The sequence below is a fragment of the Mustelus asterias genome, chromosome 4 (assembly GCF_964213995.1).
Source record: "Mustelus asterias chromosome 4, sMusAst1.hap1.1, whole genome shotgun sequence".
In the NCBI taxonomy this organism is placed as follows: Eukaryota; Metazoa; Chordata; class Chondrichthyes; order Carcharhiniformes; family Triakidae; genus Mustelus; species Mustelus asterias.
The window spans coordinates 27,003,225-27,021,543 of record NC_135804.1 but is presented as its reverse complement, the minus strand read 5'-3'; the positions used below and the strand labels follow the sequence as shown (position 1 = coordinate 27,021,543).

The following is an 18,319-nucleotide window of genomic DNA, read 5'->3' as shown; positions in this document are numbered from 1 at the left end:
GGGGTGCCCCTCTGCATTGTTGGCCCGTTATGAGTGGTGCCAATTAGTCCAATAAAAATATGTTTGATGATACAAATATGGTTTTCTGGAAAATTTCCTCCTTCAGAGGCAAACTCAATCAGGTCTTTTAAGAGACTCCTGGATGAGTACATGGGACTTAATAGGATGGAGGGTTATAGGTAGGCCTAAAAGGTAGGGATATGTTCGGCACAACTTGTGGGGCCGAAGGGCCTGTTTTGTGCTGTAGTTTTTCTGTGTTTCTATGAAAAGTCCTTTATCTGAATGCAAATGGAATTCATAATAAGATAGGTGAACTAATGGCGGAGATAGAGATAACTGGTTCAGAACCATCACCATTATGGAGAGTTGGTTAGAAGGCGATCAAGTTTAGAAAATAGATATTCCATACTACACAACATTTCAAAAACATAAACTGAATGGAAAAGGAGATATATCCAGATAGAAAATAATGACATAAGGACTGTAATGAGAAAGCTCTTGGCTCAGAAGATCAGAAAATAGAATCAGTGTGAGTGGAGATTAGGAATAAGAGGCATCACAAATGTTGGTGGGACTAATTTATAAACTCCTAGAATTAAGCAACACATTTGCCAGTTTTCCCTTTCTCTCGAGTTAAGAGTTCATTCAGGCAGCAGCCACAGACATGTTTGAGATGGCACAATGATTAGCACTGCTGCCTCACAGTGCTTGGGACCTGGGTTCAATTCTAGCCTTGGGTCACTGTCTGTGCGGAGTTTGTATGTTCTCCCCGTGTCTACATGGGTTTCCTCCAGGTGCTCCAGTTTCCTCCCACACTCCAAAGATGTGCTGGTTAGGTGCATTGGAATGCTAAATTGCCCCTTAGTATCCCAAGATGTGTAGATTAGGGGGATTAGCAGGGTAAACATGTAGGGTTATGGGAAAGGGCCTGGATGGGACCCTCTGTCAGAGAGTCAGTGCAGACTTGACGGGCCAAATGGCCCCTGTGATTCTATGAAGGCTGCATTAATTGTCATCATGATGTAAATGTGCAATACCTGGATTGGTGTCCTCTAATGACAGAATCGATTGCACTCAATCTGTGAAAGAATTGAACAAGTGGTTTGCAGATTTTTTCTTTTAAAAAGATTTGTGAACATTTAATGCATTATAAACTGTTTTGATGACATCATTCTAAAAATGTTACTGAGCCTATCTCCTTTCCTTAAGTGACAAAACACTGGTAAGGCCACAACTGGAGTATTGTGTGCAGTTCAGGTCACCATATTACAGAAAGGGCGTAATTGCTCTGGAGAGAGTGCAGAGGAGGTTCACAAGAACGTTATCAGAGCTAGAAAAGTGTAGCAGTGAGGAGAGATTGGATAGGTTGGGGTTATTTTCCTTACAACAAAGAAGGCTGTGGGTTACTTGATAGAGCTGTACAAAATTATGAGGGGAAGAGAAAGAGTGAACAGGATAAAATTGTTTCACTTGGTGGAGAATTCTAGAACCAGAGGACATAGATTCAAGATAAGTGGCAGTTATTGTAGAAGGGACATGAGGAAGGACATTTTTACGCAGTGGGTGGTGGGTGTCTAGACTTTGCTGCCTGAGTTGGGGTGAAGACAGAGACCCTAAACTCTTTTTAAAAGTTCCTGGATCTGCATCTGTGTTGTAAGCTACAGGGCTATGGGCCGAGTGCAGGAAGATGGGATAAGAAAGGGTACCCGAGGTGTCCTCAGGCTGGCTTCGACAAGATGGGCTGAATGGCCTTCTTCTGTGCTGTAACATTTCTATAGTTCTATGGTATAAAAATTAATATTTTGCAAACAGTTTTTCTGGTAAAACCGTACGTTCAGTTACATAAATTCGTATGCTAGGCTGTTATATAAAATGTGTTTATATATTGTGAAAGAGTTATTTTAACTAAGTTACTGGAGGAATTTGGCACTGTGTGAATAAATCCTTCACAATTTTTGACTTCTTTATACTAGTACTTCAAAAGATGAGTTACGTAATTGTACTGACTTTAATATCACATTACTGTTTAGTTGTACAATACTCACATTATAAAACAGATGCGAGGTAATTTAAAATTGCCACAGTTTTGTCACAGATTGGCAATATATTCCTTACTACTTTGGGGAAATCAGCTCAGATTAATTCTGCATTTGTCGCTAATTATTTTAATCTCCTTTTTACCAGAAACTGGTAAAAAAATTTAAAAATGACTTATTTGCAAAACTAATCCTATTAATGCAATAAAACTTCTAATTTTAAAATTTGTTTTATGGTTTCCAAAGCATGAAAAAGTGTAGTGAATAAAAAGTCGGATTTCATCATTAGATGAGGCCTGTGTAGCATGAGCTTGTTAAAGACAAACATCTAATTCTGTATTTGTTTTAAATTGAATCTGTGTTTAAAGGAACAAAACAAAATAGAACAGACAAAGCTGCCGGAGTACAGATCAAACATAGTGGTTTGAGGGGTCACTACCACTCTTCAGAAAGTCAATATGCAGATGCAGCGTGTAATAAGAACATAAGAACTAGGAGCAGGAGTAGGCCATCTGGCCCCTCGAGCCTGCTCCGCCATTCAATAAGATCATGGCTGATCTTTTTGTGGACTCAGCTCCACTTACCCACCCGCTTACCATAACCCTTAATTCCTTTACTGTTCAAAAATGTATCTATCCTTGCCTTAAAAATATTCAATGAGGTAGCCTCAACTGCTTCACCGAGCAGGGAATTCCACAGATTCACAACCCTTTGTGGGAAGAAGTTCCTCCTCAACTCAGTCCTAAATCTGCTTCCCCTTATTTTGAGGCTATGCCCCCTAGTTCTAGTTTCACCCGCCAGTGGAAACAACTTCCCTGCTTCTATCTTATCTATTCCTTTCATAATCTTATATGTTTCTGTAAGATCTCCCCTCATTCTTCTGAATTCCAATGAATATAGCCCCAGTCTACTCAGTCTCTCCTCATCAGCCAATAAAGGCAAATGGAATGTTAGCATTTGTTGCAAAAGGACTGGGGTATAAAAGTAGAGAAGTGTTGTTGCAGTTATATAGGGTGTTTGCAAGACAACATCTGGAGTACTGGTCCCCTTATTTGAGGAAGGATGTGGTGGCATTGGAGGCAGTTCAGAGGAGGTTCACCAGATTGATTCTGGGGATGAATGGGTCGACGTATGAGGAGAGATTAAATAGTTTGGGCTTGTACTCGCTGGTGTTCAGGAGGATGAGAGGGGATCTGATCAAGGTATATGAAATACTAAAAGGGATTGATAAAGTAAACCTGGACCAAATGTTTCTCCTTGTGGGGCAACCTACAACAAAAGGTTACAAGTTTAGGTTGAGAGGCGGTTATATTTAAAACTGAGATGAGGAGGCACTACTCCTCGCTGAGCGTGGTGAATTTATGGAACTCGCTGCCCCATAGCGTAGGGGAGTCATTAAATGGTTTCAAGAAGGAGATAGTTATATTTCTGATTTTTAAAAAATGAATTTAAGGAATATGGGGATCAGATAGGGAAGTGGATTTGAGGCCAGAAAGAGATTCAATTTGATTTGATTTATTATTACCACATATATTGGTATACAATGAAAAGTATTCTTTCTTGCGCGCTATACAGACAAAGCATACCGTGCATAGAGAAGGAAAGGAGAGAGTGCAGAATGTAGTGTTACAGTCATAGCTAGGGTGTAGAGAAAGATCAACTTAGTGTGAGATAGGTCCATTCAAAAGTCTGATGGCAGCAGGGAAGAAGCTGTTCTTGAGTCAGTTATAGAAGTAAATAATTGGGGGCATAGATCAGCTAGATAGTCAATATATTTTCCTAAAACTAGTTTAAGGTGAGAGGGGAGAGATACAAAAGAGTCCAGAGGGGCAATGTTTTTCACACACAGAGGGTGGTGAGAGTCTGGGACGAGTTGCCAGAGGTAGTAGTAGAGGCGGGTACAATTTTGCCTTTTAAAAAGCATTTAGATAGTTACATGGGTAAGATGGGTATAGAGGGATATGGGCCAAATGCAGGCAATTGGATCTAGCTTAGGGGTTTAAAAAAAAAGGGTGACATGGACAAGTTGGGCTGAAGGGCCTGTTTCCATGCTGGTACGTGTCCTCAGATTTTTGTGTCTTCTTCCCAACGGAAGAAGGTGGAAGAGAGTATGTCCGGGGTGCGTGGGGTCCTTGATTACGCTGGCTGCTTTTCCGAAGCAGCGGGAAGTGTAAACAGACTCAATGTATGGGAGGCTGGTTTTCGTGATGGACTGGGCTTCGTTTACGACACTTTGTAGTTTTTACAGTCTTGGACTGAGCAGGAATGTAGAATGGCAACCCAGAGAGTGTGGGCTGCAGCAGGAGAGGAAAGAACAGAAAGGGTTAAACAAACAGCACTGTAGTATCCACACTCACTGCAGGCAGACACACGCCAAATTACAAAAACCTACATCCCAGACGGCACTAAACAGTCGCATCCCAGTTGAGATCATTCTGAGGTTACAGCAACAGTAAGAGAATTGATTCCACTTAACGAGACTCCACAATGTCTAGAGGAGCCATTACGCCTCTGGAAAACCAGTCAAGTATCAGTGAAATGGGGACAATTAACATACCGTTGAAATTGGCTTGATAACTACAGTGCTTTGATATTGCAAACAGATAGACAGAATATGTTCAGAAAATGGTTAAAGATAAAGCACACAGGACAATGGATCAGCATAATGTGATCAAATCAGAACTTTGACAAATTTAAAGTAACAATATGATGACCTAATCAAAATGTAGCACTTTGTAAAAGTATATGAATGTGTAAAAACCTAAAATTAGCAGAGTAGCTCAGGGACAAGTTGGAATTACAGCTCCGAGTACGGCTCTCCCTTGTGCATTTTGAATAAAGCTGTTTTTGTTGAAGTTCCATACGGTCTCGGAAGACTCAGTTCATTCATTCCCTCCAACAAGGAGCCATACCAAGCTGTGATTGAACCATTGAATGGCTGTGCCATGATCAGCCATGATCTGATTGAATGGCGGAGCAGGCTCGAGGGTTGCATTGCCTACTTCTGCTCCTAATTCCTATGTTTCTATGTTCATCCTGTGAAAGGGATGAAAGGGTGACAAGTGACAAGCTTGACCAGCAGAGCCAAAAACTGATGAAAGCTTGGTGCTGTTTGGCAGATCCCTCTGCTCCAATATTTGAAAGGCTACCTTTCTTTCCACACTTCCTTTATCTTCACTGACTCCAGAATCCCAAACCCACACAATTTGAATTGTGCCATTATACAAAGACAGAGCAGGTAGATCCTTCTTCGGTTCCTCAGATATTTGTTACCCCAGAACAGTTCACTGAACCGCCCAATAATATGAGGGATTCACAAAACGCATTGAGGTGGACAAGGAGACAAGAAGCTGACAGTGTATCTTTCATTTCCTGTTTGGGTTGTGAAGTTACCACCACCTTTAATGGTTTGGGGACGGGAGGGGGTTTCCTGAATGAGTGAAGAGGAGTGAAGTTGCAGGAAAGGAAAACAAGAGATTGTGCAGGAGAATATAGAGTACGCCATTGATATGCTGTAAAAACGCTGCAAAACACTGTGGTAGGCAAATGGTTAGGAAGGAAAAAATGTTAAAAATACCTACAGGAAACATTAAACTGCTGTGAGAAGGAATAAGTGGCATGTTCAAAGATCGGTTGGCCATGATGTAGTGGTATTGTCAGGCTTTGTGGAATCACCATCTTTCTTTTGCACACTCTGCTTTGCCTCCATCCTCCCCACACCCAGTCCAATCAATTCAAATACACCGACCCATCAGCAACTTGGCAGGAATTACTCCGATGGTTATGTGGGGCATCGTTCTATAGGTGTGGGTGGTACGGTGCAGTACATATATACTTAATGCCACTTGACAACATGAAATGCTGGAACTCATTGGTGGTAAATGCTGTCCCATTGTCTGAAACCAACACCTCCGGCAAACCATGAGTGGCAAAGATTTGACTTAACTTTTTCACTGTTGCAAAAAAAGTCAGCAGTGGCATGGTGGCACAGTGGTTAGCACTGCTGCCTCACAGCGCCAGGGACCCGGGTTCAATTCCAGCCTTGGGTGACTCTCTCTGTGGAGTTTGTACATTCTCCCCATGTCTGCGTGGGTTTCCTCTGGGTGCTCTGGTTTCCTTCCACACTCCAAAGATATGCGGGTTAGGTTGATTGGCCATGCTAAATTGCCCCTTAGTGTCAGGGGGATTAAAAGGGTAAATATGTGGGGTTAAGGGGATAGGGCCTGGGTGGGATTGTTGAAGGTGCAGGCTCGATGGGCCGAATGACCTCCTTCTGCACTGGAGGAATTCTGTGATTCTATGAAGTCGTGGATTTCATTTCATAGAACTCAAACCATTTTGATTGTGCATCCATTATAATTCGGAACACTGTGCCTAAGAATGGCCAACAAAATCAACGTGGAGTCCTACCAACGGCTGACCTGGCCATCCCCAAGTGTGCATCAGGGCTGCTGATGGGAACTGTTGTTGTACCTGGCATGAACGCATCTGCCAAAGTCTTGCTGCCGGTTATGCCGGCAAGATCTTATGGTCCCGCCGACGGTGCGCCCCCTCCGTAGATTTCCCAAAGGCAAAGTGTGGTGAACCATCGTTGGTTACCACTGTGGGGTTATTCCAATGTTGCTGTTGGGTTAGGGTGCTGACACTGTGGGGTTGTTATAATGTTGTTGTTGGGCTAGGGTGTTTACACTGTGGGATTAATATACCTGTGGTGGATGCTGTTATGGCACATCCCGGTCGGGCCCCGCCTCCTGGGAGAGGTATAAGACCCTCTGCTCAGGCGGGACCCCTCCAGTCTGGAATGGTGTACTCGTGTTTAGATAGTTCCATTGTTTGTCAATAAAAGCCTTCAATCGCTGAAGCCTTGTACCTCGTGCTCGATTGTCGCGCATCAATTTTATTGACAAACACGAAACTCTCGACAGTAAAGAGAGTATGGAGCAAATGCTGAAACCAGAGCGTCTGACGCTGGACCCACGTGCGGTCGGCGCCTCTAACACCTTCGACCACTGGCTGAAGTGTTTCGAGGACTACCTGGCAGCCTCTGCAGCAGTTACTACGGACAACGACAGACTCCAGGTCCTCCATGCGAGGGTAAGCGACACGGTCTACCTCGCGATTCATGCGGCCACCACTTACCCGAGGGCCATCGAGCTCTTGAAAAAGCGATACACGAGACCACCCAACGAGATCCACGCTCGTTACCTCCTCGCTACACGACGTCGGCAGTCGGGCGAAACCATGGAGGACTACGCCAATGAGCTCTTGCAGCTTGCCAGGGGCTGCGACTGCAAAGCTGTGTCGGCTGAGCAGTACATGTACGGCCTCGCCAGAGATGCGTTTGTGGCAGGGGTAGGGTCTTCGTACATCCGGCTCAAGCTGTTGGAGAAAGGGAATCTCAACCTGACCCAAGCGATGGAGATGGCTGAGATGCTGGAGGCGGCGTCGAAAAGCTTGGCTCTGTATCCAGAAGACCACGTGGAGACAACGTGGCAGGAGCAGGCACAAATCCCTCCTCGCCCCACGGGCTCGCGCTCCCATATCGACCCGACGACGGCGGCAGCCCCAGACGGCCCGCGGTGCTATTTTTGCGGAGGAGCCAAGCATCCACGGCAACAGTGTCCAGCTAAAACGGTGATCTGCAGTCAGTGCGGTAAAAAGGGGCACTACGCGAAAGTCTGCAGATCGAAGCCCAAGAACAGCAGTGCAGCCTGTGACCCTCCAGAACGGAGACAATCTCCATCGGCGTCGCAGTACCCACGAGGTCCGACCACGTGCGAACCCAGGACGACGCCATTGTGGCTGGCGGAGGAGGAGGATGACCACCAGGAGTCGCTACGCTTGGCGCCCTCACCCACGTGCGATTCATGGGGGCGGCCATCTTGGTCGACGACGACCAGGAGCGACCAGCAGGGGTCCTCAGCATCAACCTCGGCTGCCTGCAGTGACGTCCAAGGGCCAACGGTGGCGTCGATCACCCTGGACCAGGCAAAGCATCACAGGCTTGACTGTTCAATGATGAACATCAAGGTAAATGGTCGTACTGTGTATTGTCTGTTTGACAGTGGGAGCACCGAGAGTTTTATTCACCCTGACACTGCAAAGAGGTGTGGACTCCGGGTTCTACCTGCCAAACAGACAATTTCTATGGCATCACGGTCCCGGTCTGTACCGATCCAAGGACGTTGTGTGGTAACTCTGGAGGTGCAGGGCACAATTTACGAGCGATACAGGCTCCTTGTGTTGCCGCATCTTTGCGCGCCAATTCTCCTCGGACTAAACTTTATGGTCCACATGAAGAGTGTGATCCTACAGTACGGTGGGCCACTCCCTTCGCTGCCAGTAGGGAATCAGCCGCAGCCTCCAAATCGTCCAAAGCGCCCCGCATGCAATCTTTCCACACTAAAAATCACCACACCCTCTTTATTTAAGAATCTGGTACCAGGCTGCAAGCCCATCGCTACTAAAAGTAGGCGTTACAGCGCTGAAGACCGGATCTTCATAAGATCTGAGGTTCAGCGGCTCCTCAAAGAAGGGATCATACAGCCCAGCGCTAGTCCGTGGAGAGCACAGGTCGTGGTGGTTAAAAGCGGGAACAAACCCCGGATGGTCATCGACGACAGTCAGACCATTAATCGTTATACGCAGCTGGATGCGTATCCTCTCCCGCGCATATCTGATATGGTCAATCAGATTGCACAGTACCGGGTGTTCTCCACCATAGACCTTAAGTCCGCCTACCACCAACTCCCCATCCGCCCAGAGGACCGACAATACACGGCTTTTGAGGCGGATGGTCGTCTGTATCAGTTTCTTAGGGTTCCATTTGGTGTCACCAATGGGGTCTCGGTCTTCCAGCGTGCTATGGACCGAATGGTGGACCAGAACGGGTTGCGGGCTACCTTCCCGTACCTGGATAATGTCACCATCTGCGGCCATGACCAGCAGGACCATGACACAAACCTCCAGAACCTTTTGCGCACTGCGTCTCGCCTGAATCTGACCTATAACAGGGAGAAGTGTGTATTCCGTACGCGCAGGTTAGCTATCCTGGGATACGTGGTGGAAAACGGGGTCATCGGCCCTGATCCAGACCGTATGCGCCCCCTTACTGAACTTCCCTTGCCCGCTAGCGCAAAAGCACTGAGGAGATGCCTCGGCTTCTTCTCTTATTATGCGCAGTGGGTCCCCAACTACGCGGACAAAGCCCGTCCGCTCATCAAGTCCACGACTTTCCCACTCACGCCGGAGGCCCAATTGGCCTTCAAGGCTTTGAAAAGCGACATTGCGAAAGCCACGATGCACGCGGTGGATGAATCCATCCCTTTTCAGGTGGAAAGTGATGCATCGGATTTCGCCCTGGCCGCCACACTAAACCAGGCAGGCAGGCCCGTCGTGTTTTTTTCCCGCACCCTTCAAGGTCCCGAAATTCGGCATTCAGCGGTGGAGTAGGAGGCCCAGGCTATTGTGGAGGCCATCAGACACTGGCGCCATTACCTGGCGGGGAAGCGGTTCACCCTGATCACGGATCAGCGATCCGTGGCGTTTATGTTCAGTAATATGCAGAGGGGCAAGATCAAGAATGACAAGATCTTGCGGTGGAGAATTGAGCTCTCCACCTATAATTACGATATTATGTATCGTCCAGGGAAACTCAATGAGCCCTCAGATGCCCTCTCGCGCGGAACATGCGCGACCATGCAGGAGGACCGCTTGAACGCCCTCCATAATGACCTGTGCCATCCTGGGGTCACTCGGCTCTACCACTTCATAAAAGCCCGCAACCTGCCCTACTCGGTGGAGGATGTCAGGTCAGTAACGAGAAGTTGTCGGATTTGCGCGGAATGCAAACCGCACTTTTACCGACCTGACCGGGCACAATTGGTCAAGGCCACTCGCCCCTTCGAGAGGCTGAGTGTGGATTTTAAGGGCCCCCTTCCCTCAACGGACCGGAATGTGTACTTTCTCAATATCATAGATGAATACTCCCGGTTCCCGTTTGTTGTCCCCTGTGCGGACACGTCGACTGCCACAGTGATTAAGGCATTCAGTGATCTTTTTACCCTGTTCGGGTACCCCTGCTACATACATAGCGACAGGGGCTCGTCGTTCATGAGTAACGACTTGAGGCAATTCCTGCTCTCATACGGGATTGCCTCTAGTAGAACCACGAGTTACAATCCTAGGGGCAACGGACAGGTGGAGAGAGAGAATGCTACAGTCTGGAAGGCTGTCCTATTGGCGCTGAAGTCCAGGGGCCTTCCAGTCTCCCGTTGGCAGGAGGTCCTTCCAAATGCGCTTCATTCCATTCGCTCCCTCCTGTGTACGGCAACCAATGCTACTCCCCACGAGAGGATGTTCTCATTCCCTCGGAAGTCGTCCTCGGGGATATCTTTACCAGCCTGGTTGACGTACCCAGGACCCGTCCTTCTGCGGCGACATGTAAGGGCCCGCAAGTCCGACCCCTTGGTCGAACCGGTCCAACTCCTCCACGCCAACCTTCAGTATGCCTATGTGGCATATCCTGACGGGCGAGAGGACACAGTCTCGATTCGAGACCTGGCGCCCGCAGGGGATGTAGCAACTCCTGTCGCTCCCATACCCCCTGTCACGAATCCCCTATCACTTATTTCTTCCCCGGACGTGGCGCGGTCAGCACCGGGACCAGTGCATAACAGTTATACTCCCATGTACAGCTTGCCTGAGACTCTGAGATCGGCGCCACCACAGAAGGTACCGGGATCCCCTGCACCACCGCTTCACCAGGGTCAACCGGCCCGTGAGTCCTCGAGGGGACAGCCAGACGCTGTTTTGGAGAGAACGCCACCGCAAGCACCTGCTCCGGTGTCACAACCGGTGTTGAGGAGATCACAGCGACGGTGCGGTCCTCCAGACCGTCTGGACTTGTAGATTTTTTTTGTATATATGTGATCTGTTTTCGCACCCCGCCGGCCTTTGTTTTCAAAGGAGGGGTGAATGTTGTGAACCATCGTTGGTTACCACTGTGGGGTTATTCCAATGTTGCTGTTGGGTTAGGGTGTTGACACTGTGGGGTTGTTATAATGTTGTTGTTGGGCTAGGGTGTTTACACTGTGGGATTAATATACCTGTGGTGGATGCTGTTATGGCACATCCCGGTCGGGCCCCGCCTCCTGGGAGAGGTATAAGACCCTCTGCTCAGGCGGGACCCCTCCAGTCTGGAATGGTGTACTCGTGTTTAGATAGTTCCATTGTTTGTCAATAAAAGCCTTCAATCGCTGAAGCCTTGTACCTCGTGCTTGATTATCGCGCATCACAAAGGGTGCATTCAACGGGAAACCATGTTGACAATGGCGCGACTATAAGATGCTGCCACCAGCAAGTGGCGCGCTGCCTCTCCAGTGCGAAACACGCTGCAGAGAGGAAGAAAAATCCCACCCATCCTCAATCCCAAGATGAAGAGTTAAACCCCTTTCTAACCACTCCCGTAAGCTAAACCCTCTCTCAAAATTCTGGATCAGCCTGTGAATTTATTTCCCATTTTATGAATTGAAAATAACTCTGCTGATAATGTAAGAGCGAAAGAAGCCATCCATAGGGAGGAATGCTGAGCAGATTTACTTGCATGTGGAATAAAACACGCACAGTGCATTAGAACACCAGGAGGATTCTTGCTGCACTGATACGCATGGTGACTGCCATAAGGAACTACATTGTTGAAGGAAATCTCTGTAGTTTAAAGCACAACAGTTTGCTGTCAGTGTGTAATTTGAAATACATGCATACACTCACAGTCAGACAAACATCCAGAAAACGGGTGATCTTTGTTAATTGTTTCCACTTCTCATCCAACCCTTTGACTGTCAATCAATTAATAGCATGCTGTGGGCCTACCATGTGATTGGTGGGTTTTTGTTTATGTTTAGTGGGAAGAGCTATGTGGAGAATGCATGATCTTCGAAGAGAGAGTTTAATAAATTGGGTTTGTCCATCGGGCAATTCAGTTTCGCCATCCAGCCTGCCTTTTGAAGGAAGCATTTTTCAAAGAGGAACAAGACAGCAGATCCGAAGCAAAACAAGTGAAGAGGACTTTGAGGTGCTATTTCAGTGCTTTTTAAATTTGGTTAACAGTCAGCAAAACAGAAGCAGATGCAAATGAAAGCAACACTGCAGCAGAAGTCTGTAGCTGATGTGCCAGAAAAAGTGTGGTTATTGTCTGCAAACAGCTGATGGACACCAAAGGGGCATCCAGCTTTCAAGCACGGGTAATTTCTTTGATATCTTTGCACATCTAATTTCACTTAAGATACAGTAACTAATTTAGCACTGAGAACTTAATAACTTTGCCTGCTCTGTGTACAAAGGCTTTCCAGTTCCAGAGGTCTTCGTTTCCAGTGGGAAAGTGATTCTGAAAACTCATTTACAATTTTGTTTTCAAGTTACCCACGCTGACTTTCACATTGTCTTTATCATTTTACCTTTCGAAAGATGAACGTCACAAGTTTAACTCCTCTTGGAACGCTGCCAAAGGACATTTCATCCTACTGGTTGCCAAAGAGTTCCAACCGTTCCTACAATGCATCCACTTTAAAGTGTGAACAGATCAATATTCCAGAAGAGATTTTCTTAACACTTGGGATTGTGAGTTTGGTGGAAAATATTCTGGTTATTGTGGCGATTATTAGAAACCGAAATTTGCATTCTCCAATGCATTATTTCATCTGTTGTCTGGCTGTGGCAGATATGTTGGTCAGTTTAAGCAATGTGATAGAAACCATTGTTCTCATTCTAATGGCGAGAGAAGTCCTGATTGTACAGAACCACATCCTTAAGCAAATAGACAACCTAATAGACGTGATGATCTGTAGCTCAATGGTATCCTCACTCTCCTTCCTGGGTGCCATTGCTGCTGACAGGTATGTCACTATATTCTATGCCTTACGATATCACACCATCATGACAACTCGACGGTCTATCATCATCATTGCCGGAATCTGGGTCGTGAGCAGCATCTCAAGTATCTTGTTCATCGTCTACTCAGACAACAGTGCAGTTATCATCTGCCTTATTTCCTTCTTCTTTTTGATGTTGGTTATCATGGGCGCCTTGTATCTCCATATGTTTGCTCTCGCTCGAATTCATGCCAAGAAGATCACGGCCCAAAACAAGAACCGAGCTGGTCACCAGGCCACCAACATGAAAGGAGCTATTACACTGACAATACTGCTGGGACTCTTCCTCATCTGCTGGAGTCCTTTCTTCCTTCACCTCCTCCTCATTATCATCTGTCCTAAGAACCCCTATTGTCTTTGTTTCACTTTCCATTTCAACATGTTCCTGATACTCATCATTTGCAATTCAGTCATCGACCCAATTATCTATGCCTTCAGAAGCCAGGAGCTCCGCAAAACCTTAAAGGAACTTATTTCCTGTTCTTGGTAGTAGATGCAATTTTGGGGGAAAGAAAATGAGTTATTTCAAAAAAGCGACATGTGATTGAGTTATCTCCTCCTGTTTCCCTATTGCTAACACTAAAGTCTCTTTGAGGATTATTTATTTTATTCAGAGTGTTATCTTCCCTTTTTGTCAAATTCAAGACCACCTTCCAACATCAGAAAATCCCCAATTGTTTGGTACAGGTGTAGGTAAGGAATGATATTTCATTTGTTTTTGTCAGGTTAATGAGATGTTACTTCTGTGCCCAGCCATCTTGACCCCCAACCCCTGACCTTTTTGGGTGTTGGGAGTGCTAATAGGAGCTACATTTTCAGGTGATGATCATTAGAACTCCCATTCGCCATGCACCCATTAAATTAAATATTAAAAAAAATACACTTGCAATTTATCAAAGAAAACTATTATCACAGTCGGAATTGTGCTTGCTCCTTTTTCTTATGGAATTAATAAACTGTGCTTGAAGTGTCTTTGAGAACTACAGAGGCAGCAAAGCAAAATGAAATGGGATTAAGGTTTCAAAAGCAGGGCTATGAATTGAAGAAAGTTACTTTAATTATTTGCATTCCACGAGTTATTTCATTAACCACGAGAAATTTTGAAAATATTTTGAAACGTCTTATGAAAGAAACCCTCATACTTTAAGAGTCATTTAACTATTCCCAAGTATCAAGTGAACAGCAACACATATGTATGTGTTTGTTGCAGCAGTACAGGCTAATTACATTTCTTTATTTTTTTCATGGGATGTGAGTGTTTCTGGTTAGGCCAGCAGTTATTGCCCCTACCCAATTGCCCCTGAGAAGGTGATGGCAAGCCACCTTTTTGAACTTCTGCAGTTCTTGTGGTGTAGGTACACTCATAATGCTGTTAGGGAGGGAGTTCCAGGGTTTTGACCTCGTAACAGTGAAGGAGCTACACATTATTTCCAAATCAGATTTGTGCATGGCTGAGAAGAAAACTTGCAGGTTGTGATGTTTTCACATATCTGCCATCCTTGTCCTTCTAGGTAGTAGATGTTGTGGGTTCGATAAGTGCAGTTGGCGAGTTGCTGTACAGCATCTTGTACATGGCACACACTTCTGCTACTGTGCACCAGTGGTGGAGGGAGTGAGTGGGGTGCCAATCAATCCCTAGATAGTGTAGAGCTTCTTTGGTGTTGTTGGAACCACCCTCAACCAGGCAAGTGGAGTGTATTCCATCAGATTTGTGCCTTGGAGTTTGTGTACAGACTTTGGGGAATCAGAAGGTGAGTTTCTCGTTGCATAATTCCCAGCCCTTTCACCTGCTCTTCAGTCACAGTATTTATATGACTGGTCCAGCTATATTTCCACTCAATGGTAACTGGGGAAATCCAGTGATGATAATGTCATTGAATGTCAAAGGGATGTGGTTAGATTCTCTCTTGTTAGAGATAGTCATTGCCTGATAATTGTGTGGCACAAGTGTTTCAAACCTGAATGTCATCCAGGGGTTGCTGCATGTGGCCACAGACTCTTTCAGTATATGAGGAATTGTGAGTGATACTGAACGTTGTGTAGTCATCCATGAAGATCCAAATGATATAAGTTCAGTGCTTTAGAAAGGATTTATCCCTTCTCAGCATTCTCAGCCAGTATACTTTACAACCATACACAAATTATTCTCTACATGATAACTGGATTCAAAAACACTTCATTAGCTTGAGGTTGTGAAAGGCATGCCATAAATGTGAGTTAAAGGTGATGTGGAGATGCCGGCGTTGGACTGGGATAAGCACAGTAAGAAGTCTCACTTTATGGTATTTGCTACCAAATAAACCTGTTGGACTTTAACCTGGTGTTGTGAGACTTCTTACTGAGTTAAAGGTGAGCCAGACTTCAATTTCTATGGTAATCAGCTGTAGAATCCAACCCAACTGGGAACAATCTAAGGTATTTCTTGGCTATGAATAGCAGATATTAGAAGCTAACTACTTTGGTGCTGGAATTCACCCATTTTCAGGTAGGAGGCAGACCCAACCATATTAAATGGTCTAGATTGTTTTATTGTTCTTAGGATATATGTACGACACATCCCTCTCTGATTTCAGAAAGTGGTGGCAAGGCTATTCCTTGCATCAATGCAGTTCTCAGTATTAGTTAGGGAATTGCAGAATGTTGACCAATAACAATATAGGAGCAGCAACATAAGTAGGGTAGTGTGTAACCTGGTGAGAAAGTTGGATGTGATGTTGTTGTTCATATGATAAAGTTTGTGGGGTGAGGAAGTGCTTTTAGCATAATATTCATGAGTCACTGTCGCACATCTTGTAGGTAGTACACACAGGTACAGTGTGATGGAGGTGGATACTGAGTCTGGTTGCACGCGTGCTAATCATGGAGTTTGCTCAGTGCTGGGCGTGTTGTAGACAAATGACCAGTAAAAACGGGGTTAAAATTGCTTCATTCCATTGTTAGTAAGAATCCTCATGGCCAATAGAGAAAACATTTTCTGTGCAGCCAACACAATTCAAATTGAAGATCCTGAGGTGAGAAAGCCATGTCTTAATCCGCTGTACCATGAACCATAGAATCATCATACAATCATAGAATCCCTGCAGTGCAGAAGAAACTATTCAGCCCGTTAGAGCTGCACCGATTCTTTGACAGAGTAGCTTACCCAGGCCTCTTCCCCGCCCTATCCCCATAACCCTGCACATTTACCATGGCTAATCCATCTAACCTGCACATCTTTGGTCACTAAGGGGCAATTCAGCATGGCTAATCTGCACATCTTTGGAGCATACTTTACCATTTTAAATTTTCTCAACATCTGGAAAATCACATTAGAAACCAATTAAGAAAAAAGATAATTATTTCATTGCTGCATTTTTAACTTATAGGAAATGTGATTATGCCAAACAAATAGTCTTAACTGCCCCCTCATCAAATAGATCAGAAAAATACATAATTAACTTGTGAATAGCCAACAAATTATATAGCTATTTTCAACTCAGTGATAAATTAGTGAGATTGAAACACACGGACTGGATATTACTTACCAGCAAGGTTGCAAAATGCCAACTGATGGCATTTTATCATCAGTCTGTTTTTGTCACAAATAACATAAAGTTAGATGATGCGTTTATCTTTAGCGAAGAGTGTAATATGAATTGTTACCTAGACAAGTGAACAAATGAAAAGAGATAGGAAGTACTGTGATGAATGATAGTGAACGGAATATTAGGAACTAAAACTGGTAATGTTTCTTTAATCGTAAAGCTTTAAATCATGGTAAGCAGTGCTTTGAGTTTCATTTGTCTTTGGTATATTTACTAAATATGTGTAAGATTTGTTATGCATCTTCAATAGCAGATACTGGGCTGGGTCTTGCTGGAATAGGGCTTCTCCACACTTGCTTAGACGTGTTTATTCATCCTTAAGCTCCGAACCTTTTTGCATTGTAACTTGATAATACAGCAAAGGCAATGGGACATCTGCAACCTCAGTGAAAGACAGAGCGACAGGGTATCCATATAATCAGCGTGATTTAAGGATTGAGTAAGGAACAAAGGCACGGTGACACAGTGGTTAGCACTGCTGCCTCACAGCGCCAGGGACCTGGGTTCGATTCCAGACTCGTGTGGAGTCTGCACATTCTCCCTGTGTCTGCATGGGTTTCCTCCAGGTTCTCTGGTTTCCTCCCATACTCCAAAAGATGTGCAGATTAGGCGAATTGGCCATGCTAAATTGCCCCTTAGTGTCCCAAAATGTGTAGGTTAGATGGATTAGCCATGGTAAGTGTGCAAGGTTACAGGGGATAAGGTGGGGCAGACAGCCTACATAAGATCCTCTGTCAGAGGGTCAGGGTCAGACTCGATGGGTTGAATGGCCTCCTTCTGCACTGTAGGGATTCTATGAACTAAGAAGGAGAATGAATTAGATTCAAATTAGGTACAGAGAGTGAAAGGAAGATAAAATTCAGAGGAAATGAATTTTAAAAAACCAAAATGGCAATGTCAGGATAAAATTTAACATTTGACTTTTTGAAGATCTCTGAGCGATTTTCCATCTGAAGGAACAAAACCCCACAGTTTAAATTGTTGAATTTCTAGGTGCGAGAGGTTGATTGGCATTGTATTAACAATGATCAAATTGTTAAAAAGGTACTTATGCTGTTAATGACTAGACATAACTTTCTGAGCTGAGATTAAAGGACAATTAATGTGCAAATCTAGCAAATTTTATTATAATACTATAATACCAAGGGTGAGCTCCCATTTTTTAGGAAGCAAACAGAGTAGCAGCGTAAATCTACCAACAATTTATTGAGAATTACAACTCGGGGCACATTTTATAAACCCTGGATTTTCACATTAATAACAGAATATGTTGTTCACGCGCTGTTATTTTCCCAACAAGATCTGGCTCATTATGTAATGGAATTGTTATTTTTCTTGTTACTACTGGTGTACTTTTCATAATTGTACAGGATTTGCTTTGATCCCGTACCCACTTAAATTAATCATTGAAACAGTAAGAGTTCATATTTATTAAATATTTTAATCTGGGAGTGTAGAATCTTCTGCTTTAAGTTTAAATACACAAGCACCTGGATTCATTGATGTAAATACTTTAGATGTGCAACTAATCAGTTGATGAGTTTTTTTGCACAGATTAAGTGCTGTAAGGTGACATTTAGGAATATCTACTGATATACCATGTAGTTGTAAAAACTGACCTCAATATATTGTGCCTTGGAACAATCAGTTAAGGGATAGAAAATTTTGTCTTACTCAATTGTTACCTGGACGTTTTGCTGAAATATGGGCTCTCCATAAATTTTAGGAGGTACTTAAAGTAAATTAATATAATAAGAATATAAATTCA

General features: G+C 44.6%; 1 protein-coding gene across 1 annotated transcript; it reads left to right on the top strand.

Annotated features, from left to right (window-relative positions):
* Positions 1–12,503: 12,503 nt before the first annotated feature.
* On the top strand, positions 12,504–13,457 carry mc1r (melanocortin 1 receptor). The gene has a single exon (XM_078211994.1). The coding sequence runs from the start codon at positions 12,504–12,506 to the stop codon at positions 13,455–13,457; it is 954 nt and encodes a 317-aa protein (XP_078068120.1).
* Positions 13,458–18,319: the final 4,862 nt, after the last annotated feature.